The sequence below is a fragment of the Eublepharis macularius genome, chromosome 1, assembly GCF_028583425.1.
Source record: "Eublepharis macularius isolate TG4126 chromosome 1, MPM_Emac_v1.0, whole genome shotgun sequence".
Taxonomy (NCBI): Eukaryota; Metazoa; Chordata; class Lepidosauria; order Squamata; family Eublepharidae; genus Eublepharis; species Eublepharis macularius.
In genome coordinates, this window is record NC_072790.1 from 75,519,598 (window position 1) to 75,545,610 (window position 26,013).

General features: G+C 41.1%; 1 protein-coding gene across 1 annotated transcript in view; it reads right to left on the reverse strand.

The window, feature by feature from the left end:
- Window positions 1-26,013, reverse strand: part of IMPG1 (interphotoreceptor matrix proteoglycan 1) — a 121,057-nt gene that overhangs the window by 52,464 nt on the left and 42,580 nt on the right. Inside the window, 5 exon segments of the mRNA XM_054987835.1 lie at window positions 4,963-5,118; window positions 12,930-12,988; window positions 15,736-15,803; window positions 18,094-18,122; window positions 18,326-18,492. Of these exon segments, the coding sequence (XP_054843810.1) occupies window positions 4,963-5,118; window positions 12,930-12,988; window positions 15,736-15,803; window positions 18,094-18,122; window positions 18,326-18,492 (479 nt within the window).

A 26,013-nucleotide genomic window follows, 5' to 3' on the forward strand; every position in this document is an offset into this window, starting at 1 on the left:
AAACGCATAAACAGGAGCAAATTCAGGTTTACTCTCACGTAGCATGTAACAAGGCCTAACCACAGCCGGTCCTCCTGAACATCACGGTGAACAGATGTGTGTTCATGAAAGGCATTTGTTTGATTAAAACATTTCTCTTATATTTCCACTTGAGGAAGCATGAGCTCAGATCCCCGTAAGAGAAATTAGTCACTGACCTGAAGCAAAACATTTGATTAAGTTGCATCTTTTTAGGTTCATGCATCATCAACGTACTACTTGAGAAGGCTAAAAATCTCTGTTAGGGAATATTCTTACCATTGTATATACTTCTTGCTTTTAACAGGTTGTTTCTAGTAGCTGACTAACTAATAAATGATAGATATACATTAAGAACAATCCTAAGAACCCTTTCCTGAGAAAAAGCCCCGCTGAACAGACCTGAGCAGGATTGCTCTCGATGTAGCGCCATTCTAAACAAAGCCACACCCTTTTAAGTCCAGTGACTTCAACAGATTTAGATGAGTATAACTCTACTTTGGATGATACTGCAGGAAATGCTAGACAACAGTTGGATCTCACTGAGATGATAAAAGCTCACCAGCCAACCAATCTAATGGACCTCTTATAAGTCCGCTGACTTTTAATGCCGCCTAATGATCCATTTTAGCTCATTTGTTCAGAGTGCTACTATTGCCATTACTATCTAATTAGCTATTGTGTGTGCCTGTGCACAAGAAGAATGAGAAAAACACATTGTTAAGCACTTTGCACACAGCCCAATCTGCTGAATAAAAGCTGTGCTGAAAGCACAGACTGATCAGTTCTGAATGGAGATTGCATCTGAAGAGCCGTGCAATTGAGGTTGATGGCATGCGGCAAAAGAGCAGGGATTGGCACAGGTACTATAAAAGGCACATGGAACAGGGCTTCTGACAACGACTGTAAAAACTTGGGCAGGTCCACAGAAAAGTAAGTCATCCTTTAGGTACTCCACTCCCAGATCACTCACAGCTTTCAGTGTAGGAATCAGCATTTTGAACTAAGTCCAGAAATGAAAAGGCAGCTTGTGAAGCCTCCTCTTCACTGAAACATCTTCAAATGTAGAATGCATGCCAGTATCCCACACGTCACTTGAGACTGGAGAATCTTGGAGACTTGTGACAGGAATTAGGGCTGGATTCACCTAGCTTGATACCTGTACTCACTACTAAGCCAGGACTCATGAGATCGATGTAGACTAAGGTATACATCGATCTCATGAGTCCTGGCTTAGTAGTAACTGTCCTATCCCCATGCACATGCCTCAGAGGGCAGAGGAACATTGGTCCATCCCTCCATGCGGGCCATAAACTCCAGTCTGTTTTCTGCAAGGTGTTTATTCCTGAAACTTCATTAAGTTGGACAGTTCCCATGGTTACATCACTGGAGACTGCCCCTTTGCCCCCATTCTTCAGGGCAGTCAGCCTTCACCTTATCAGCCTCCTCTTGGGTGGACGCTTCCAGCTTCTATGGCATTTCCACCAGCTGGCTGTATGGCTCTACTGCTTCCCCCTCCCTATATCACTACAGCCCTCTCATCCCCAGTCCCCACCTACTTTCATGGCTGGAATCACTTTGGCTCTGTCTCTGCATTCCTCCTGCACAGCCTTTTCCTGCCCTGGCCCTGACCCTACCTCTCCAAGCTGGGTTCCTCCCTGTGGCTGCCATGGAGCCACTCTTGTCAACCCCCACCCAAGCCTGCCCTAGAGCCCATCAGGTGATCGACTCTACAGGTTGCACATCTGCAACCACTGACTGGCTGGACGTTAGGCACATGCCCCAAACCTCAAGAGCTGGCTCTGCCTCTGTTGGGTGGCTGCCCACTGCATCACCAAAAGGAGGCCTCATTGTGACTGCTTCTGCTCTTGTTCACAGCACTACTGGGCCCAGCTCAGGCCTTCCCTACACCACGCCATCCTAAGAAGAGTCACACCCTTCAAAGTCCATTGAAGTCAACAGCCTTAGAAGGGTGCAGCTCTGGATAGGTTGGCACTGACAGTTCACTATCTACCAAGTGATAAACTTACACATAACCATTTGGCAAACAGGTCAAGTGGTAATTACCATACCAAAAACAGTGCAAACTCCTGATCCTTGTTCTTGGCATACATTTACTGCAGCAGCCTTGTTGAGAGGAAGGTCAATTAAGATCGTTGCCCTACTCCCTACTGTGCCAAGCAATCTTGGAAGGGATGGTAAAGATAGAAAACACACACGACCTTGCTAAGAATAAAATCTGCCCACTGTTCTTTCTGCATCAGATGGGGGCATTTATAGCTGACAGAATCACCCACTCTGTTCCCTAGAAACTGCCTCTGAAGGAAGAAGAGAAATCTATGCACAAATACCAGGCCTATGAACAATTTTATTGGTGAATGCCTCATTTTAAAATAATAGCTAGAACGGTTTCAAAGTTGTCAGAAGCAGTGTCAGCAGATTTTAAAACTCTCTCTCTCTCTCTCTCTCTCTCTCTCTCTCTCTCTCTCACACACACACACACACACACACACACACACACACACACACACACACACTTTATTGCTTTCTGGAATCTTACTTTAAAGACATAAACTAGTCCAAACTATTGTTGTTAGGTAATCAATTTATAAGCTGTCAGAAATCAATGGAGTGTCACAGTCAAGGAAAGATTGTCAGCAGCTTTCCAAAAGAATGTGGGCTATATTTTAGGAAAAGATTATCTATATCTCCTTCAACACTCTCTAGACTAACACTGCATTTTGCAATTGATTAAGAATTCTAAAAGGCAAAGAAAAAAACCTGAAAGCAACCCCAGGCAACCACTCCCCACCCCTTTCTCATATTGACTTTTGCTTAATTTTCAACTAAGCAACCTTCCGGTCATTAATTACTGACTATTAAATAGCTAATGAAGCATCCACTTAGCCTTACTATGATATAAATACACCACCTCTGCTCCACCTCCATCAAGAAACATCATAATGCCCAACGAAACAACTAGAGGAGAATGTCTGTATTCCAGTCTCTTGGCTGCTTCTTTAGAAATGGAGTTCAGACAACAGTGGTTAATTTTGTTCAACATTTGTATTGAAATTGCTCATTAGGTTTATTGAAGAAATGAAATGACTACAAAGTACTGCCCATTAATTCCTGATTAGGCTCAAATGACTTTCTTTAATGGTGTGTGTAGTATGGCTAATGCTCTCTGCTGACTGGGTATCTGTGCAGTCTGTCTTTTGCTAGTGAAGAGATCCAGGCCATGCTTGTTAGTCAAGTGGGTGAACAGATAGCAGGAGACACGTCTAGCCAAGACTCAGTTTGAACATTTACAAGGATGGAGGCAGCATACTGGGATGGGCCTCTAAGAAGAACACCCTTGGGCTAGAATACTCTTCCATGATGCACATGTTGTTTTTTACATATAGGGAGATTGCCACTTTCAAAGAAACAATTCCGTATAGCTCAGTAGGTAGTATAGTCTCGAAGGACTATACCACATGCTAACTAACTGTTTGAACTCAGCATGTTTTCTAGGAAAAGATGAACAGATTTCAGCTTTGAGATCATACACAATTTTCAAAAGAGACTTGCAATACGGAAGTGACAGGTGGCCTGGCTCTCCTAAACCCGTAATGGCAGCAGCAGCAGCAGCCTGAATCAGTCTCTTCTATGATCACCTTGCTCCTTATATGCAGGAGTCAAAGCAACGCATCAGCATGGAGCCTTCCAAGACAACAGGCATGCTCTCACTATGACATACATTACCTTACAGTTCCTTCTCTTTCTTCCTTGTCTAAATGTAACAACTCTAAATGGTAATCTGCACTTTATAACCTTAGTGGAGGCCTACATAGCTCATGCCCAACAAGCTGAACATAGCCATATGTCAAGAAGTAACACAAGTACATGACAATCCACACCAAGGCTGAATCCAATCCGCACGTCCCGGTGTTGCAGTAAGCGTTCGCTAAACTTCCGGAAGTATAGTGTCTTTCTAGCGCAATTTCTGATTCATTGCGGGATGAGTCAGAAATTGCGCTAGAAAAATGCTATACTTCCGGAAGATTGGCGAATGTTTACCGTGATGCCGGAACGCGTGGATTTGCTCCAAAACACTCCCAGATGGGCATAGGACAGTGGGCTATATTTACTATATACCTATAAACTAAACTATATATACTATATATACTAAACACTATATTTAGTTTCATGGAAGAACAAGATAAGCTAGCCATTTCTGCATGTCACAACATGGAAGGTCAGGGCAAAGAGAAGTCTATGGTCTGAATAATAGAATTTCTAAACCATGGAGCCACATAACATAAGAGAAATTATAATACTGAGAATAATACCATCACTTCTACAGGTCCTGTTGACAGCCAGAGATAAACATATATCAAATCTAGATAAACATATATCAAAGCTAGTGGTTATTAGGTAATCTGAAATAGGCCACCATCTTTATGTTGCAGTGCCTATTACAATAATGCATCAATAGTTTGTTCCACAACATAGTGCTACTATGTATGAAAAAAGAGAAAGATATATGAAAGATTATATTGCTCCTTATTGATCTGCATTCTGCATAGTCCTATTGATCTGTGTTTGTGGTACCAATTTGACAGGGTGATGAAGTTTTAAGAAAGCACCATCAGGGATGAAATAGCTGACATAGCGAAAGTTAAGCTGTCCCACTGATCTCAATAATCTAAGCACTCCTCTTCTATATTAACTTTGGCTCGATTGTGCTGTGTTTATTCTCCTAGAAATCTATATCTAAAATATAAATGGTCATTTGCTATATCGAGGCATAATGTTTGGGTGTGGCCTGGCAGACAAACGATATATTTCCTATTGATCAAATGCACTGCAACATAAGCAAGTTATTCCATGAATGAAATTCTGCCAAAAGTTATCATTAAACAAAGCATGGGCTTTATTGCTATGGAGAAGTGCTCTTACTTGAAGCTGAAATTTTGCAGCTAGCTTCTGGTATTGAGGGGATGTAGGGTCACTCAGTTCAGGGGTGTATTCCTGGTTGGTGAGGGTGATACTAAACTCCACCATCTGCTCCCCAGGGACTTCAGAGACTATGTTTGGAACCTCTGGCTTTAGTTCCTGAAAAAAAAAAACAGGAAAGGAAATAAATCTGGGCTAAGCACAGCATATTATTTTCTAACATTTAAGTACAATCCTAAGAACACTTTCAAGAGAGCAAGCCCCAGTGAGCAGACTTCAGTAGGATTCTGAAAAGACCTGCTTAGATTTATACCATTAGTCCTATATTCATGGATACCACAACTTCCTTGTAGAAGAACCACTTCCTAAGTTCAAACTGAAACTCTCAGTAAGAACATTACAGCAATCAAAAGCAGCAACACTGTCATTTTCTACAAGGACTTTCATAGGAAGGAGAGGTGCGGGCTCCCTTTAGAGATACTAACACCATCATCTAATCTATATATCTTCCTTGAGAAAATCATTATTGTTACTTCTGATTACTAAGGAGCTGCTTCTGAAGCTAAGTTAAACATCTGAAGGGGTGAAGAAATATTGATTTCTTCTGTATAGGCTATCTGCCCTGAGTTCAGTGCTTTGTGGAAGTGGGTTTTTTTCCCCTGTTTCCCTACAGCACCACGACCTCAGGGGTTTTCCTGTGCTTTTCTCCAATCTTTCTCAAACCTACTTTGCTCCAAAGGTTTGGGAAACATCACAGTAAAAATGGGATGGCTGCTATGTGTGTGTGTGTGTGTGTGTGTGAGGGGGGATTTGGATTTTCTGGCTCAAGCCATTTCTCCTGACCCTATTCCCATGGCAGCTTGTGTGTGTGTAGGGGGAGGGGAGGCTTTTAATTTTTTTAAAAAATGACATTAGAATATTGTTGAATTGGACTTCCGGTTTGGGATTCATGGAGGTCTAACGCAGCTCCATTTGCGGAGCTGACCGGACTGCCGTTTTAACCGGCCGGAGGGGTGAAAATAACCCGCGGCCGACTGCTCTCAGGCGGGGAGCAGGCAAAGAACGCTCAAGACCCTAGGGTGAGCTAGATCTCGGACGAGGGGGGGCTCTACTCAAGGAGTCTCCCCCCCGATCCTTGAGGTCCCACCTTGCGACGGGTCGGCTATAATCTCTGCGGCAGTTTTGGGGCCAATTCGGCTGGCATAAGACCTACATACCCAAGCTTCGATCGGGGAGGGAAGTCGAGAGGAGAATTTAAGATCGAAACAGCGATTACAACCCGAGAAAGTTGAAGAGAAGGTAAAGATCGCTATCTCTTGAAACGGGACAGATTGATAAAAACAGAGAGGAAAGAAAGTAGATTTTTAAACTGCAACAGACTAGTGAAAAGGAGGTGAAGACTCGGCAGGAGTTGTATTTTAAAAGAGACTAAATTTAAAGAAGTTATTGCAAAAATCGGACTATTGTTTTGAATACCTGTGGTTTTGGAGCTGTGGGAAAAAGACACCATCGCGAGACCTGCTGTGGGAAGACGTGAGACAGGAAGTGCGTAACAACAATAGAGTGGCTGGAGGGAAGCGGCCCTTGCCGACGGACAGGAAGTAGGGAATCGCCATTTTTGAAAGGGGAAGGGTCGCGGCTTCAGCGGAAGAGGAAGTAGGCCATCTTGGATTACAATAACATAGAGAAACCATAGAGAAAAGACGCCCGACATTTTGGATACAAAAAAATTAATTTTGGCAAAGATTGGGACATTTGAAAAAAAGGAAAACGTTTAAATATACGCCACGGAGCTAAGGAAGAGAGCAGATTCGTGGGAGCGAGCTAAAGCAAGCCCCACGATGTCGAAAAAAGAGTGGCAATCGGCAATAGAAAATTTGGACAAAAAACTTATAGACATGATGAAAGAACTTAAGGACACGAAATTGGAGCTTATTAAAGAGGTCAAAGAAGTTACACAGACAGTAAAGTCGGAGCTGTCAGAAGTGAAAAAAGGCGTGGAAACGATTAGTAGTGAATTACAAGGAACGCAGCAGAGAGTTAAAACAGTAGAAGACGCGATGGAGAATTTAATAGACACGCAACAAACAGAGATGAGACTGGTGAAGGGGAGGATGTCAGTTGCAGAAACTAAACACATGGAGAAGCAGCTTCGTTTTCGTGGTCTGCCAGAAGTGGAAGGGAAGTCAGCGCAAGAACAGATGACTGAGGTGTTGGCTGATTACCTGGGGAAGGAGGAGGAGGAAATTGTGGCTATCCTAGATGTGGCGTACCGTGTGAACTCGAGAATTGCAACCCAGAGGAAACTACCAAGGGATGTGATTGTGCAGTTTACAACTAGAAACATGAAAGAGAGGATTGTGACAAAACAATTTCAAGATCCATTGGAGATTGATGGCAAGACGATTATCATAATGAAGGAACTGCCCAGATCAGTGTTACTGGACAGGAAAAAATATAGAGTGCTAATTCAGACTTTGAAGGACATGAATATCAGATACAGATGGGAGTTACCGGAAGGAGTGTCCTTTGAGTTTGGAGGGGCAAAAAAACGCATCAGATCTGAGCGGGAGATGGAGAGATTTATCAAGGACAATGAAAAAGACTTACCAACAAAACCATGAATATGGAGTGTAATGTATTATCTTGGAATGTAAATGGACTAAACTCACCGAATAAGAGGAAAAATATTTTTCATTGGCTACTAAAACAAAAATGTGATATTGTTTGTTTGCAGGAGACCCATATTAGAAAACAGGATGTAAAATATTTAAAATCTGGAAAATTGGGCAAAGAATTTGTAGCGGCCTCTAACAAGAAAAAAAGAGGAGTGGTGTTGTACATAAAAGAGGAGCTGCAGCCAAAATTTGTTATGAGAGATGTTGAAGCTAGATTTGTAGCAGTGGAATGTAATTGGAATTTAAAGAGAGTGTTGGTAGTCGGACTTTATGCACCTAACGGTGCAAAGGAAAGCTTCTTTGAGGATTTAAGGAAGCATTTGGACGATCTTGTATATGACCAGATAATTCTTGCTGGAGATTTCAATGGAGTGACAGATTTGGAACTAGACAAAAAGACTACAACAGCACAAAAGAAAAGAGGACTATTGCCAAAGCTTTTTTTTGAGTTGATTCAACAAGAGACTCTCGAAGACGTATGGAGGAGAGAATATCCTAAAACCAAACAGTTTACTTTTTATTCTGCAAGGCATCTTACATTATCAAGAATTGATATGATCTGGGCCTCAAAGGACTTAGCGTTATGGACTAAGGAGGTAGAAATAATGCCGATGGTAGGCTCAGATCACAATCCAATTATGTGGAAATTTGGAAAAAGGAGAAAAAGGAAAGCCTGGAGAATAAATGAGGACTTGTTACAGGAAAGTGAGAATATGGAAATATTGAGAAGAGAGACAAAGTTTTTTATACAATACAACGTGAATAAAGAAGTACCAACCAGTAAAGTTTGGGACGCGTACAAGGCGGTTGTAAGGGGCATACTAATGGACTTAAATGGCAGAGCAAGGAAAAAGAAGGAGGAGAAAAGACAAGAGATTGAGGAGAAAATAAAGGCCAAAGAAGTACAGTTAAAAAAGAGACCAGGGAAAAAGAAAATACATCAGGAAATCAAAATTCTTCAAGAACAGTTAACAGCAATGAGTAATAAAGAATTGGAGTGGAACCTTAAAAGACTGAATCAAAAAGCTTTTGAGGGTGCTAATAAACCCGGGAAATATTTGGCATGGCAATTGAAGAAGAAAAGGGAAAAGAAAATAATAAATAAAATCTGTGAAGAAAATAAAACGTACCTGGAGCAGGCCACCATTAGTAGAGCCTTTTATAAATTCTATGCTAAGCTGTATAATAAAAAAGAAGTAACCAAAGAATCAATAGCATCATATTTGGAGAAAACCAAACTTCCAGAGATCTCGGAAGCTTGGAGAAATAAGTTGAACAGTGAAGTAACTGATGAGGAAATAAGTAAGGCAATACAATCCGCAAATCTAGGAAAGGCGCCAGGGCCAGATGGACTTACGGCTAAATTTTATAAGACAATGGCCAACGAACTGGCACCATTCCTAAAAGAGGTGATGAACGGAGTTTTTAGGGATCAAAGAATTCCAGACACTTGGAGTGAAGCGAATATATCATTGATCCCAAAAGAGGGCCAAGATCTGACTAACGTGAAAAATTACAGGCCTATATCATTACTTAACAATGATTATAAAATTTTTGCGAAGATATTGGCGGAGAGACTGAAGGGGTGGCTCTCGGAAGTCATAGAGGAAGAACAAGCAGGTTTTTTGCCGGACAGACAAATAAGAGACAATTTAAGGACAGTGATCAATGCTATTGAATACTATGACAAGCGTTGTGATAAAGAGGTTGGTTTCTTCTTTGTAGACGCTGAAAAAGCGTTTGACAATTTAAACTGGGATTTTTTGTTTGCCACTATGGAAAAGCTACAACTGGGAGAAAGATTCATCAGAGCAATTAAAGAAATTTATAGAGACCAGACTGCAGCAATTGTAGTGAATGATGAACTGACCAAGAAATTGACGATTAGTAAAGGAACAAGACAAGGTTGCCCGTTATCTCCATTGTTGTTCATTTTAGTATTGGAGATTCTGATGATACAAATACGACAAGATGAGGAAATACGAGGAATAAAAATAAAGGATTATTCATACAAGGTTAGAGCATTTGCAGATGACATAATGTTAATTGTAGAAGATCCATTGGAGAACATGCCAAAAGTGATAGATAAGATCAAGGAGTTTGGTGACTTGGCAGGTTTCTTCATTAACAAAAAGAAGTCAAAGATATTATGCAAAAACATGACTAAGCAGAAACAACAATTGTTAATGGAAACAACGGACTGTGAAGTAACTAGTAAGGTGAAATATTTGGGAGTTGAGCTGACTGCAAAAAATATAGATTTGTTCAAGAATAATTATGAAAAATTATGGACTCAGATAGAGAGAGACTTGATCAAATGGAATAGACTGAATTTGTCATGGTTGGGCAGGATTGCAGCAGTTAAGATGAATGTGTTACCAAGAGTAATGTTTTTGCTACAGACAATACCAATCATCAGAGACTCTAAACAATTTGAAAAATGGCAGAGGAAAATATCAGATTTTGTTTGGGCAGGCAAGAAGCCTCGAGTGAAAGTAAAAGTTCTACAAGATGCAAAGGAAAGAGGCGGAATGCAACTGCCCAACCTGAGACTTTATCATGATGCAATCTGCCTAGTTTGGTTAAAAGAGTGGATGACATTAAAGAATAAGAAACTATTAGCCCTAGAGGGATATAAAAAATTTTTTGGATGGCACGCATACCTATGGCATGACAAAGTAAAGGTCAACTCGATGTTCCTGCATCATTTTGTAAGGAGAAGTTTATATACAATCTGGAAGAAGTACAGAATTTACCTACAAGAAGGAACCCCCTTGTGGGTGGTTCCATATGAGGTGATAGATCCGAGAGCTGTTGATAATGAACAACAATGTTTAACGTACAAAGAAATAACTAAAACTGAAGTATCTAAACTTAGAATAAAGACGCAGGAGGAACTATCACCTAACTATGATTGGTTCCAGTACAGACAGATTAGAGACTTATACAATTCGGACTCTGCAAAAGGGGGCATACGAACAGAGAACTCGGAACTAGAGCAGACCCTTCTTAAAGAAGACAAGAAAAGAATATCCAAGGTATACCAAGTACTGTTGAAATGGTACACTGAGGATGAGATAGTTAAAACACAGATGGTGAAATGGGCTATAAATTTCAACAAAGAAATAACAATGGAGGCACGGGAATACTTGTGGAAAACTACAATGAAGATAACGACATGTATTAATATTAAAGAGAACATTTTCAAAATGATTTATCGTTGGTACATGACACCAAAGAAGATTGCGCTAGGGAACTTGAACACTTCTAATAAATGCTGGAAATGTAGGAAGCATGAGGGCTCCCTCTATCATATGTGGTGGTCGTGTGAGGTAGCTAGGCAGTTCTGGGGGGAAATAATAAGAGAAATGAGTGAAATTTTACAGTTTCAAATAAATAAGAACCCAGAACTCCTGCTGCTAAACTTGGGAATGGAGGGAATTCCAGCCCATCATAGGACGTTGATATTTTATATGACTGCAGCAGCTAGACTTTTGTATGCGCAGAAATGGAAAGTACAAGAAGTGCCAACTATTGAAGATTGGATCTACAAATTGCTGTATATGGCTGAAATGGATAAGATGACAAGAAAACTGAGAGATCTGGACTCAGGGCAGTTTAACACAGACTGGGAGAAGCTGAAACAATATCTGGAGAAGAAGTGGGAGGTGGGAGGAAAACTGTGGCAGTTTGAGAACTACTGAAGTACAATAAAAGCATAAAAGAGAGGGGTGACTTTACCGGGGGAGGAAGAGAAATGTGAAATTATAAGCAGTTAGATTAATTAATTGATTGAGATATATATAGATATGTAAAGGTTAATTGATAGAATATTGATAGAGAATAATTAACGGTTTAAACATGAGGATTGAGTAATTAACAATAATTTTTTTTTTACTTGATAAGACTTATATGCACCAAACTGAATGTATAGAAGAGTTAAAACGACTGACTATGTGATGAGTTATATAGAAATACTATAAAAAGAAGAAATGATTAATATATAGAGAACAAATCAAATTGTTTGATTTAAATGTGGGAAATTTTTATGGTTTATGATATATAGAAATATTCAAAACTGGAAAATGGGATAAATTGTTTATCTAAAGAAGTATAGTTTGGATGTATAATAAGCAAAAGAGTTAAAGATGTACTGCTTAATATAATGGAGAATATATATTTGTTTTAGACAGAGGAAGTTAATAGAAGTAAGGGAAAAGGGACAGAGGGTGGGAAAGCTGTTGGAAGTCAACAAAAGGGGGGGAAAGGGAGGGGGTTAGAAACGAAAAATTAGGGGAAAATTGAATGTAATGTAATGTAAAAATATTAATGTTCTAACCCAATAAAAAAATTTAAAAAAAAAAAAAAAAGAATATTGTTGAATTGGTATACTGTTGTACCAATAGGAAAACTGCACATATCCCTAAGGAAAAGGGTTAGAGACATACTTTTTTCAAAAAAATGAAAGCTTGGAATTCAGAGAAACTGCTACAGTACAATGCTATAGCAATAAATAATATTCTAGCGCCAATTCAAAAAAAATTGTAAAAGCACTCATGGCTCAGGGGATGGTGGTTAACCACTTCCAGGGGACTGGGTCAGAGAAACTCCCATCTGGCTGCCTCATTGCTGTTGCACTTAATCTGCAGTTGCACCTACAACTGGAAAACCATAAAATCCCATCTCTGCATGAAAGACGACACCATAGGCAGCAATCTGAAGCAGGTCTACTTAGAAATAAGTCTCATTTTATTCAAAAAGACTTATTCCCAAGAAAGGGTTTTAGGATTACAGCTGTAGTCATTCCATTAAGGCCAGCTCCGAATTTGTTGCTGCCATAAGGTGTGTGAACCAAGGCGGTGTGACTCAAAAGTGCTATCATGTTGCAGAGGATGCTGTGGGTATGTTGAGTCCAGCTATCACTATCTGGAAGTGTTCTTAACTATCTTATCCCAAATCCTTCCTTGGACTTACTTTCCTGCTCTCAGCAAACAACAGCAAATGCTTGTTTTTCCACCCCTTTTATAGCATTTGTGATGGAACTGGATTATGTATTAAGGGCTAAGAGACTTGATTAACCGAGGATGAAACCTTTGCTTTAAAGCTATCTGAAATGTCTATTATTTTCCACAAGCACAGACAAGGCACGTTATTCACAACTGGCTCACAGGAAAAATGCTAAGAAAACACCGCCATCGTAACTTAAGCTAATGAAAACCATTGAAATGCTAATGGTGCAAGATGCTTAGCAAACCAAGAGGAAATGCTTGACTAGATGGAACAAGTCCTCACCTTTACAGGAGCCTTGGTATCATTGGCAATCTCTTTGACAAAGGTGCCAGTAGGTGCTGCTGCATACGGAGACAGAGAGGGGTTAAGAACTTCCCTGTGCTATAGTTTATTCTTCTCCAAGAAGAAGAGAATATGAATTAGCAAATGACAAAACTAAGCAGCCTCTGCCTGAAAATGAGCCATGAAGTAGAACTCAATTCAGCTTGTGTACTGTGTAAAATTCAAGAGCGAACAAAGCCACAATTCAAAGAGTTTGCACCTGCTGTATTGGAGAAGAACACTTTGTTGGGGTACCTCTTTGTGGGTGTGCAGTTTATATCCACATCTCATGAACAAGAGGCAAGCCAGGAGAACCCTCACTTTCCACTTGAAAGAGACTGCCCTATTTGGAGAACGAGTGGCAGCTTTTGCAAATCTGTCTGTAGGAAGACATCATTCCTACCCTTTAAAGTGATTCTCTTTCTACCAGCTGAAAGAGGGATACTGACTCTGAGGGCCAAGCTACAAGTGATGGATGACACTTGCCTGGCAAGTAAACAGACTCATGTGTATTCATCCCTGTTCACTTGACATTCACTTGCTCTCTACCTGATCAGGTGGAGAGCAAGTGAATGGTGAGTGAACAGGGAGGAATACACGAGAGTCTGTTCACTTGCCAGGCAAGTGTCATTCGTCACTTGTAGCTTGGCTCTGAGCCAGGCTTCTAAGGATCGCCACAGTCCTGCTAGCTAAGGTGAGCTCAAATTTCTTCAAACATCATAGGAAACATTACAGGGAAAGGTTCTTCCTTCTTCATGAAGAATGTAATTTCCTTAGTACCTGGCACTGAATCCCTATCCAGAGACCCCACTCAGAATCTGAACAGTGGGAAGACGTCAAGAGATAGTAAGCATCCTCATAATATTTGCGGCTACCTCTTTCTTTCTAACATGGCATGGTGCGCTAAGGACCTACAGCACCATTTGCCATTTTTAAAAAATAGTTAAGCCAGCTTCATTCATTCACTTACCCACCCATCCTCCTGCACCTCCCAAGCAAAAAGCAAAAGTCAAGATTGCCTTGGCTGGGGCTGGCCAATTCCTTTGCTGCCTCTCCTTGCAGAAGCAGGGCTAGGCAAGTCTATCCATGTGCAAGGGCAGTGTCCTAACATATCTTTTTGCAAGTGAATTCCCCCCTTACGAAGCTGGTGCTAACCATTGCTGTGTGGCCAGAGCAAATAACTGAGCCTGGAAGGCCTAGGTTGAGTTTTGCCGAAATCAAGACTACAGTAGTATGTGAGTGTAGGGTTGCCAACTCCAGAATGGGGAAAATCATAGAAATTTGGGGGCAGAGCCTGGGGAGGGCATGGCTTATAGAGAGGAGAGAGCCCAGCAGAGGTGTGATGGAGTCTGCCCTCCACAGCTGCCATTTCCTCCAGGGAAACTGATCTCTGTAGTTGGGAGATCAGTTGTAACTCCAGGAGATCTCCAGGTCCTGCTTGGGGCCTAGCTCTGGTTCTGTGAATGAGAGTTATATGCATATGCATTAATGTCAAACAAGTGACTGCCAACAATTTCAGAGCATTTTAAAAAATCAGCTACCACAGTGCAAAATCCAGAAAGTTGCCCTCCATTTCATCAAAAGCAGGCCTTATGGGGGAACAATCAGTAGGAAAGTGCTCTCCTAGTACAGCTTCCAAACTCACCCATACCTTAGATACAGATGATGAAAAGTATATTGCAGAAGAATTAGGATGCTCAGTCTAACAATCAGCAAAATCCTGGCTTTCTTAATAATGGTTTTCACCACCCTTTGCTTTCCCAAGGTAGTTTTCCCGGAGTCATCTCTACATGAGGAGCGTGAGCCGTTCCTGGGATACTCCAGGACAAAAGGCAGTATGAATGCATCTGAAATATTATATGCTCAGTGTAGATTTGCATACTTATTTAGCATTCAACAGCAGCATGCCACCGATAGAATGCTGCCTAAACCTATACAATAACCTATACAAAATATAACAACAACAACAACATTTGATTTATATACTGCCCTTCAGGACAACTTAACACCCACTCAGAGCGGTTTACACCTGTGAGGTGGGTGGGGCTGAGAGAGCTCCTAGAAGCTGTGACCGACCCAAGGTCACCCAGCTGGCTTCAAGTGGAGGAGTGGGGAATCAAACCCGGTTCTCCAGATTAGAGTCACGCGCTCTTAACCACTACACCAAACTGGCTCTCAGAACTATACAAATAAAATGGTAGGCAACCAATTTCCTGTCGAATCATTTATTTTGCAGCTTCTTTTATTAATATATTTTTCTAGTGGAAAACTACTCCACAGAATTAAAACACTGCAGACTTTAAGCTTTGAACAGCTAGTCGCCACAATACTCTCAACCTTTTGAAGAATGAGACCTATAGTCCAAGCATACTATGCCAATAGTATATTACATTCATGGCACTAGGCTTGCCAACAGTTGGAGCAGCGAATCCCCCATCTTGAGCTTCCATTAAAATAAAAGACCCACTGATGTTATGAGTGTGATAACATCACTTCCAAAGAAAACCCAGAAACGACGGTGGCAGTTCTACAAATTGCCAGAAAATCTGTGGTAAAACCAAAAAGCTTCTGGCAATTACTAGAGCTACTGCTGTCACTTCCATGTTTTCTGTGGAAATGACATCATCATGCTCATAATACCATGACCCCCCCACCATGTTGCTGCCCCTAATCCTCCCACAGGTTGACACTCATCACATTTTGGAATTTTAATGATGCCTACAGTAATAGAATGTTCATAAATAGAAAGATATTCATGTTAATTTACCTGGTGTAAAAGAAGGAAGTTCTTCGAACTTTTTGCCACTGGTTTTCTCTGTTGATATTTCTTCTTTCCTACCAAGTAAATAATAAGAAATCAACAAGGAATATATGCTAGTTTTATAATGAATGATTTATTCCACACTATCAGTATACCTAGCTCTTTACATGGCTCCACAAGCAAAACACTACTGTGCTGTGAGCCCTCCCATGCCTCCATATGTCTCATTCATATAGTAGCCATCATTTCATAGCAGACTGTTCAAGCACAGCAGAGTGATTCGTTTTATCTATGCGACTGTAAATCTTTCTTTCTCAATATTTTGTGATGGGATGGAAATAAATTGTCAACTCATGTGATAAACTACTATCTGAAAGAAAGCATAAGAAGCAGCCAAAACACAGCACCCACTAAGGCCTTTGCTTCTGTAGTTGCAATAAGACACAAGTTCTAAAAAAAAAAAATCTTTAGTTCTCCATCTACTCTGGAAAATTATTTCAGTATCATGGCACCTTGGGTAGTAGAGGTTGGAAAGAGAGTGACCTTATGTCCCATGTTCATTTGTCTTTTAAGAATGGGGATGAAGGTTCTACACACTATTTGCACATGGGGGAAAGAGTATAATACACTGATGGGAGTATAGAAGGGGAAGGTAAACAGGAATAATGTCATGGTTCAGCCTATTATTCCAACACTAACAGCAAATTAAAGGATACAAAACCTAAGGTACCCATCTTCAACCTAAATTAAGATGTGCATTATTTTATAGAATACCAGTGCCATCCTAAACAGAGTTATACCCTTCTGAATCTGTTGAAGTCAATCTAAAGAGAAAGGTGTAACTTTGCTTATGATTGCATTGTAAATCTATCATAAGGAAAGATAATAGCTTATTACTCTTGTACTACAGATGTCAACAGAATAGTAGATAAAGTGAGAAGGCTTGATTGTGCTAAATATAGTTGACAAGGGAGCTGTAAAATACAAGTAACTGCCTCACATTGAAACAGGCTGGTAGGTCTATCAACTCCCTCTAAATCATCAGTTCTGTAAATTTTGACTACCTAGAATCTTTCATCTGGCACTGCCAGGGAGGGAGGACTACAGGACTTCAACATGCTTACTAAGCTATGGAATTGCCGTGAAGCAACTGGAGGGATGGTGAGGGGAAACTGTAAAAGGAAAACAAGTCTGGTCATCAAGAGGAAAGCATGAAGTGATTCTACATTATGTTCTTCTCTCTATTTCTCACCTAAAATGGGATAATTCCCCAATTCTAAAGGTACAATATGGATGCAAGTACCACATTCCCATACAATAGCCCTACCATAATCATCCTTGCATGTTCTCGTAGCTAGTGAGGGTCAGTTTAAGGTCTTAAGGTTACAGAGAGTCTATTTGTATGCTGAATAGTAAAGAGTCGAGTAGCACCTTTAAGACTAACCAATTTTACTGTAGCATAAGCTTTGGAGAACCACAGTTCTCTTTGTCAGATTTGTATGCTGTACTCCCTTACTTACTACTGTACTAAACCCTGTAATGTACTACTAAGGGTCTGCTTGTGTGATTAGTGGAAACGTGTAATCCCACATACCAACTTCTGTTAGCAACTTTTGTACTTTACTTACAAGAGTTGACTGTGGAATTTTGCAAAGTTTCTAGTTAGATATTATACTGCAGACACAAGGTGAACACGTTATTTGATAAAATGATCTGTATAATCTAAGAAATGATCCTGGTTTGCTCTACACACAAGGTCTTGGAAATGGGAATAAAAACTATAAAATGGTATATTTAAAATTATTCATATAGCAAAAAGAATAAATAGAAGCAAAATACAATCTACATAATTGTAACCTTAATCTTACCCATTACACTTCTTTTGTTAATGTTACTTCGTATTTATTTTTTAAAAATGAGTGATTCCAGCTTGAAAGATATTCAGCCCACAACAGCTAATGACTGAATATTTCTCTAAATGTCCCTGTCATAAGGTCAACTGCAAAACCCAAGATACATTGTTCGAAAGATTACCAGTCTGGATATTTTTGCAAAGTTGATGAGGAAAGTGGAATGAATTCTTTATGAATAAAACATGAGCAGAGGATGAGTCGGAATATCAAATGTTTAGGTGTATCACTTATGAAGATTCTTCAAAGAGCCTGCATGACTGTATCAGAACACTTGTAATAGTCTGTATGGCATACACGTATCTATTTTGAAACCATGGGTCTTGCGTAAACATGCACAATGAAATTCGTTATCATATATGCACATACATAAATCCAAACATACATTTTATGTTGTGTTAATAAAAAGCAGTAATATCAACAGGTAAAAATACTATATTTTTCGTTTACTTACCTATCCTGGAAGGTTCTATGTTTTACTCGCTGCAAAAAAGTTTTTTTTAAAAAAGAGAAGAAGATTAGTTGTGAGTTTATTCAACCACAAAATGGAAAGTTCCAATTCTTTATGTTGCCTTTTATTATATGTCATTTCTTCTCAAATGGCCTTTTAATCTTTTTAAAAGCATGCTATTGTTTTTTAAAAGAGGCGTTGCTCTGGGCTGAAAAATGCACTCCTTAGTTCTTACCCGTTGAATAATCTCCAGATGCTCCTGAGAATTACTGAAATTTTTCCCGATGTCGAAGATGCAGAAAGTTTCTCGTTGGCAGGCAGCAACCCAGTTCTGATATTCTGTTGCATCTGGAATTCGATCCAAAAAGATCCGGAATGCTTCCCATACAGCTTCCTGGCAAACTGAGACAGTGGAATACAAATACATGTGCTTTACTAAGCATAAACAGTATGACAAAAAGCAGCGGCTGACTCACCAGCAAGCGGAGTTGGCACCTGGGGCCAGACGGAGTGGAGGCGGGGTGAAGAGTGGAAGCGGAGCATCCATCCCACGAGGGTCCAGCCGCGTGATCAACGCCATTATTGTCCGAGCATCTGCAGCAGCAAGTTTCACCCTCCCACCCTCCGCATGTCCAGAGCTATCGAGGGGACTCTGTCACAACTTTACGGATTGGCGGTTTTTAAGGCATTGGAGTGGATCCCAACAGGGTGAGCGGGCCTGCGAGCTGCTCACCCCGACGGATCTGGAGGCAAGGGTCGCCAGGCGGAGCCGGCGACGGAACAGCATGTGCCGAGGTCCCAGCGGGAGGCTGGCGGGTGATGCATCGGTTCAGCAGTGAGGCCTACGATGCCAACGGGGATCCAGCCCAGATGCCAGGCCAATGCTCCATATAGCTGTAATCAATAAAGTTGTGGCCATTTTCTAACCCACGCAAGTGTCTGGTGTGCTTATTGAGCTGTAACGCAGTCCAACATAGCCCCTAGGTGACAATAAAAAGCTCAATGAACTTCCCAGACCAAGATTCCCTTCTGATGCATCATTCTATCCTCCATCTGTAGTTTGTCACATCACCCATTCTATTTCACCAGTGATGCCCTTTGCTCCCCTTGCACAAATTATCCCTATACGCCAGGCCTGTGAGTCCCAGCAACTGTACTGTAACCTACTTTGAGAAGAGAAAGGACAACTAGTGGTATCTTCAGGAAACAGCTTTTTTTCTTTCTTGAATCACTTACTAAGTGCAAACCTGGCTAAGAGAGAGTCTTTGGCAGCCTCCTTCTATCACCCATTGCTGCCTGGTGCTTTTTCAGTAATCTACATTTTGCTGTGATCATGGCCGGCCCCTTTTGGAAGCAACACCTCCTCATAAAGAACTTTTGGAATTTTCCTTAAATAGTGTTTAAAAACTGTATTTGAATATGTGAAAGGAGAGAGAGTTTATCTACTGATTCACCTGGCTGATCCTGTAGTATTTGAAAATGAAGTCCATTTTCCAAGGCCATCTGTTTCCTCACAGCAGTGCCCTCCCACTTCAACAGCATTGTCTTATTTCATTAAAAAAACCTTTTTTCAGACAGGCTTTTTTTTTGCAGCAAGACTGCCTCTTCCTTCATTCCATTTGTACGCTAACCAAGACAGTGAACTAGCATCAGATTGCTGTTACAAAGGGAAATTACCTCCTGTTGCTCCACAGAAATCATTGCCTCAGATGCTACCTGAGATAATCAAACTTTGGATAACAAAGGCTCATGTACGGAGCTGCTGTATGTCTTCCCTCTATGAAATTTATAAGTAAGTCCACAGGGTCCATTATGAGGCACCTTTAGGATTCTAATTCCTGGTTTCATATTTTTTCTCCAAACAAAACTCCAAGAAAGAAAAAGATTTTTTTTAAAGTGGAGATTCCCCATGGAAACACATGAGCTACTCCCTATTTGTGCTTTAATTGGCTAGAAGTTAAAGTATTCTTTCCCAATGATGAATAACAACTGTGCGCCAAAACCATAGCAATGGTATAAAATAACAGCTACCACAGCCGTGGAACAACTGCTGACTTCTGTATTATTTGGGGAAATAAACACAAACACATGAACAAAATGAAGAAGGCCCGGGAGAGGCTTCCTAATACACACACAGTAGGCTGAAGATTGCGTGGCCCTGAGGAATGGCTCCAGCAGCAGCTCTGCTCCACAGGCTCTGTTAGCAGCCTCTCATAATTAATACGACAAATACTACAAGGAGGAATAACGTGCCCACCAATACTGAACAGCCTGCTGTTCAAAATATAAGGCATGCATGTCCGATGATGCCAGTCTATTAATTCATTGGCAACAAAGAAAAACGAGGAAGTATTGCTGTATCGCACAAACCAGCTTGACTTGCTTCAAAGGAAAGCCAGGCACTTCACAGGCAACACATATGTAGGAGTTTAATGAGCTTAACAAACCAGGGGTGAGACTGGGAGGGGGTGTCCAGTGCGTTTTTTTTCTCAATGCTTTTAGCCTAATGTTCTGATGGATAGAAAATGTAACCTGACATTTGCTTAGATCTTTTTTTGTTCAGATTTGCACAGCATAAGTGTGTAGTAAAACCTATCCTAGAACATTTTTTTAAAGTAAATCCTGAAGCATTGTTGCGGCTCACAGAAAAGAGTCATATTGTTGGGATTTGCTGATTTCCTGTTCCTGTTTCAAGGAGTTGAAAATAGAAAATAAGACATTTCAGTGCCACCTTACAGACTAACTACATTTGTTCATGTAGTGTAGTAAAGAGTTCCCATTCTCTGAAAAGTTTTTTTAAAAGCTTACAAAACAAAAACAAAATCTATCTTGCCCATTCATGGCGCCAATCTCCAGATTTAAGCAACCACAGATCAGGGCCACTTGGCTATTAGTATATAAGTATATTAGTATATAAGACAAGTGGGGGACCCACAAGGACTTGTAGGGGGCATCTCATTTTCTTCTCCCCATGTCTTCTTTCCCTTCCCTGGTCACTCCATTGCCTCTCCTCTTTTCATGCTTCATTCTTTCCTTCTCACATACCTTTGCCTGCCCCTCTGTCTTTAGTTTCCCTCCCTCAGGCAACTTCTCCCCTATGGCCTAGTTGCATAATGCCAGCCTAGCCAGGCCCAGTAGAATGGCAGGAACCTGCAAGGACTTGCAGGTGATACGTCACTTTCCCCTGTATCCCCTTCCCAACACTATTTCCTCTTTCTCTCCTCTGGCACCTTTCCCTACATCTTTCTCTCCTTCAAACTTACTGAACAACTTACCTTTTATTTGCTCCCCATTGTCATCTTTATTTATTAATTTACTTCATTTATAGACTTCCTTTCTCCACAATGGGGACCCAAAGCCGCTTACATTATTCTTCCTGTCTCTATATTGTCCTCACAACAACCCTGAGAGTTAGGTTAGTTCTCCCTCAAAGGCCAAAACAGCCCTGGAAAAGGCCCTGTCCCCTCCCCCTGCCTTTACTGATAGAAACCAAACCTGGAATATTGGCTTCATGGTTGCATAGCAACAGCCACTGAGGGCATCTGGTTAAAATGACAGGCGCTCTTTTTATCATTCTGGGTGTATTTAAACCCAATGTATTTTCTTTTCTTTTTTTTAGATTTCAGATTTTTCTGCAAACGAGGGGAAATTTTCAGTTCTGTAGGAAGACCTCTCTCATCCATTTACAGCTCCAGTCTCCAGATTTAAGCAACCACAGATCAGAGCCACTTGGGTATTAGTATATAAGATATTTTCACATGTGCTTAGCCCAAATCAACACAATCTGCTGCAACTACTACTACCCTGCCCCCTTTAGTAAATCAGGGATTGCATATGTGAACTGGCTAGGTGCCAAAACAGCCCAAGCGATACACAACACTTTATTTCACAGGGAAATATGGTAGAAAAATAAAATTTTGTGTTTGGAAAGCAACAGTTTCCTCCTTACTCTTCTGAACAGCTGTTCTTCATAGACTGCTGAGTCCTGGCAGAAACAAGATGGCTTGGTGATGGAGTGCCTGGGGACCCATCTGCAGCTGGCTCTGTCTCCGCCTGAGCCTGCAACCGGGCAACAGCAGTATTTGGTTGGCTACTCAGCACTTTTCCCCTATGCCCTTTCCGGTATGGTCTTTGCCAGTTGCACTACTGCTTGGCCTCTGGGGTGAGCAGGGTTGCCAGTCCCCCACTGGGACCAAAAGTTAAAGAAGCTGTTACTCTCGAGAGCACCACCACTCAAAGATACAAGAAAAGCTCTCTCATGGATGCTATTAAGCCACAGTAAACTAATTTACTCTCATTTAAAGTGCTCAGTGCTCAATGTGCAAATTCCAAAGAACTATTACAATCATAAATACACAATAATGCAATAAATGGTTGCACATAAACCAAGTCTAACCAATTCATGTAACAAATCAATCCATACATGCATCTGTACAATCTAAGCAGTCTGTAGTGATTTTACTATTCTATTTCATTGTTGTTCCATGGTTTCTAGGTTGTTAATTTACAAGTATCATGGCTCAGTCCAATCAGGTACCATAAATCAGCTTCTCTGCTGTGCAGAAATTTTTAATTTGCTCGACAAACTGCCAGCTCTGGTTTGTTTTGCCTCTGTCAGCTTTCTCAAGAGCAAAAAGCTGCAAGTATTGCAAGAAATACATATACATTTCATTGCCTTGTTACATCATCTGTAATATATTTGTGCCTTAATAAAATATGTGTTACTTACAACCATTAGACTTTTATTTCTGACTTCAAGCATTTTCTTTACACATTGCAAACAACCTCTTTCAAAAATGAAACGGATGCCCTTTCCACAGTTGGGCGGGGTCACAGAGTCTCACTCACAATTCCGTTTAAAGATCCTACTATCCATTCAATTGTCTGCCTTAAAGCAACATACATAATTTTATCAAATACAGACATTGATCTTTATTCTGAAATGGATGGTTACAATAAGCTATAAAGCTAATGCACCCTTATATATAACACGATAAATCCCAATCTAGATTTAGCCCTCTAGGTGCTAAAGATCTCAACGAATAGATCCACCATGCCACTCGTCTCAAAAGTTGTTGTTGGATTCTGCCTTCTTTATCTCTCACCACCTCCGCTATAGTAAACATCAGATCTTTCTCTGTATGGTTTTTCTGTATAAAGTGTGTGGTGAGTGGTGCCTCTTCAGCTCGATGTCTAATCCTGGATTGGTGCTCCTGAATCCTAATTCTTACTGCTCAGTTGGTACTCCCTACATATAACTTGCCACAAGGGCATTCTATAAGATAGACTACACCTGGTGTACTGCAGGTTGAGAATTTCGTCAATTGGATTTGTCTCGTGGGGTCTTTCAAAGTTACTGTACTGCCTGTGATCGCCAAACTGCATACACTGCAGTGGCCACAGCTATGATGTACCACAGGCTGGTCCCTCTCACTCTCTCATGTTCTCATGTCTGAATGTACTAAGCTGTCACCTGAGCTGTGTGTCTGTCTATAGCCAACTCTCGGTGGCTCTGTGTAGCCTGGCAAATGTGCAATGAGGTGCCAGTGTTGCTTGATAATATATGTGATCTTTGAGGACATGCATGTATAGTCCAGAGACCAATTTAAACCTAGTTGTCTAGACTTCTGTTTTGCTACAAGTAAATCTGATCTTTTAACCCTAGATGCTCTGCCCTGAGCCTTCTTGACCACCACATTGGGGTAACTCCTGGCTATGAAATTCTTTGCCAAAGCTGAGCTTTCATGGGCATAATTCGAGCCCGAAGTTGCATTCCTGCACAATCTCTATCACTTTCAACATCTTTGCCAAGGATGTCTGGTTGGGTCAGTGTTTTATGGCTACCATGGATTTGTCCCAGGTTGCTTTGGGCCCAATATATGAAAGAAGTCACTGTCATGGTGCAGTCAGGGCTCAGCAACAGTGAGAACTCCTCAGTGGAGGCTGCATAGCCAGCCCAGAGATGACAGGACCCGACCAGCAGGAAAAGGAGACGCAGGTATGCCAGGACTTACAGCCAGAAGCTGGACCAGAAGCACCTCCACTCTCCAGTTCTAACTAGCAGGGGAAGGCCCCCAGCCCCCCGGGATTGCCAGTGGAATGCCGCACAAGAAGACTGAGAGCAGGATTACAGGCAAGGAGGCACAGTGCACGCCCCTTGGCTCAACGTCAGCTACCTGCTGACAGTCTTTACAGCACTGTGCCTGAGAAGCCAGCTGGGTGCTTCATGTGTGGGCCTGTAAGCTATAAAGCCCACAGAGAGACGCTTCTGGGCACAGACGCCAACACATACATTATGCTGACCTGCCAGCACTACCTTGCCTGATTTCTAGAAGACCTGACCTCTGCCTGAATTATTCTGTTCTTCAGAAATTCTCTTGGCTTTGTTATTCTGAGGAACTGGAAGAGACACTGTAACCTGATCCCAGAGGCTGGCAAGCCAATACAGTCACACCTGACTTTATTTATTTATTTATTTATTTATTTATTTAACTAAGCTGGTGAAACCCTCCCTGGTTTACTAGGAAAGCTGTTAGATATAAGGAGGTTTGGCAGACACCTAGAGTAATGGTGGCAGAAGACTCAGGCAGAATTCTGAGAGAGCATGCCATGGAATGTATTTGAAGCCCTATAAGGTTGGTTATAGCAGTGAAGTCTTTTTTCTTTGCTGCTAGCTGAATTGCACTCAGCTTGATTATTTTGAATGTTTTTTTTACTTCCAAAGCTGAGTTCCAAAATGAAGGTAATGTGGTTATCAGCATGTTTCTTTGCTGATAAGATCTTTCAGATCTGATTCAACTTGGAATCATCTACGTGTGTTTGTCCAGAAGTAAAAGTGTTGGATGAAATGTCGGGTCCAATAATTTTTGTCCTGTCTCCTTGACTGATGTTGGCAAGAGGCTGAGTATTGTGAATCCAACCACTTGTAGAGTGGATCCCTGACCCAATGGTGAGTTTAATCTTGTGGAACTAAGATAAGGATTAATTTGACTCATATTCTCAACTCATCCCTTTAAAAGAATGATTTCCCAAAGCCTCTAAAAGAAGCTATTACCCCAAGACTTTTTTTAAAAAATCCCTGAGAAGAGAAATCATGGCCACTTATAGGCCTATCACAACAACCGTGGTGTTCTTCTAGCCCAACTGGCCAGAACATTCCAACGGGTTGAGATAGGTAACAGTTATAACATCACCAGTGATTCCAGAGCTTTTTGGCAGTTTGCTACCAGATGGGTGTATTAGTGCACACGTGCTATAGGTCCCATAAAGTTCTATATTGCTCTCTATGCTTTTGAATAACTTTAAGAAACCACTGGGATATGTTGTCTGAAAATATGGAGTATAGTGGCATTAGTAGAGATGTGCACTTTTAAAAAGTCTGAATTTTTTTATTTGGATTTTGGGAATCTAAATCAAAATACTAATTTATATGGGCCCTCAATACTACTTTGGAATTTGGATTCCGCCCCTGGAATTCCAGCTTTGTGTGTGTGTGTGTGTCCATTATTCCCTATGGGGGAATTATTATCAGGGATGCTAGAATGGCGTTTTCCCTAAGGTTTGCAGGGGACCTGGTCCTGCCTGTCCACTAAAGATGTCCCAAGTTTCAAGCCAATTGGATCATGGGGTCCAATTTCACAAGCCTCTGAACAAAGTGCCCCAGCCTCCCTATTTGACTCCATTGTTTCCTATAGGAAAAATTCCATGTTTTCTCCATGTCAAAGAAACCAATAGCCAAACACTCAAGAGCAATCACTAGCCCAAAGTCTCCAAATGCAAACAGAACCAACAAGCCCAACAGAACCAATGTCACCCAGAGAATTCAATTGTCATGATTTGGCAGACAGTTCTAGTGTTCCCCCTTAACACCCGATCCCATTGCCTGGGAGATGTGTCATCCCCCCCTCCCCCCCTCGTAGCCTG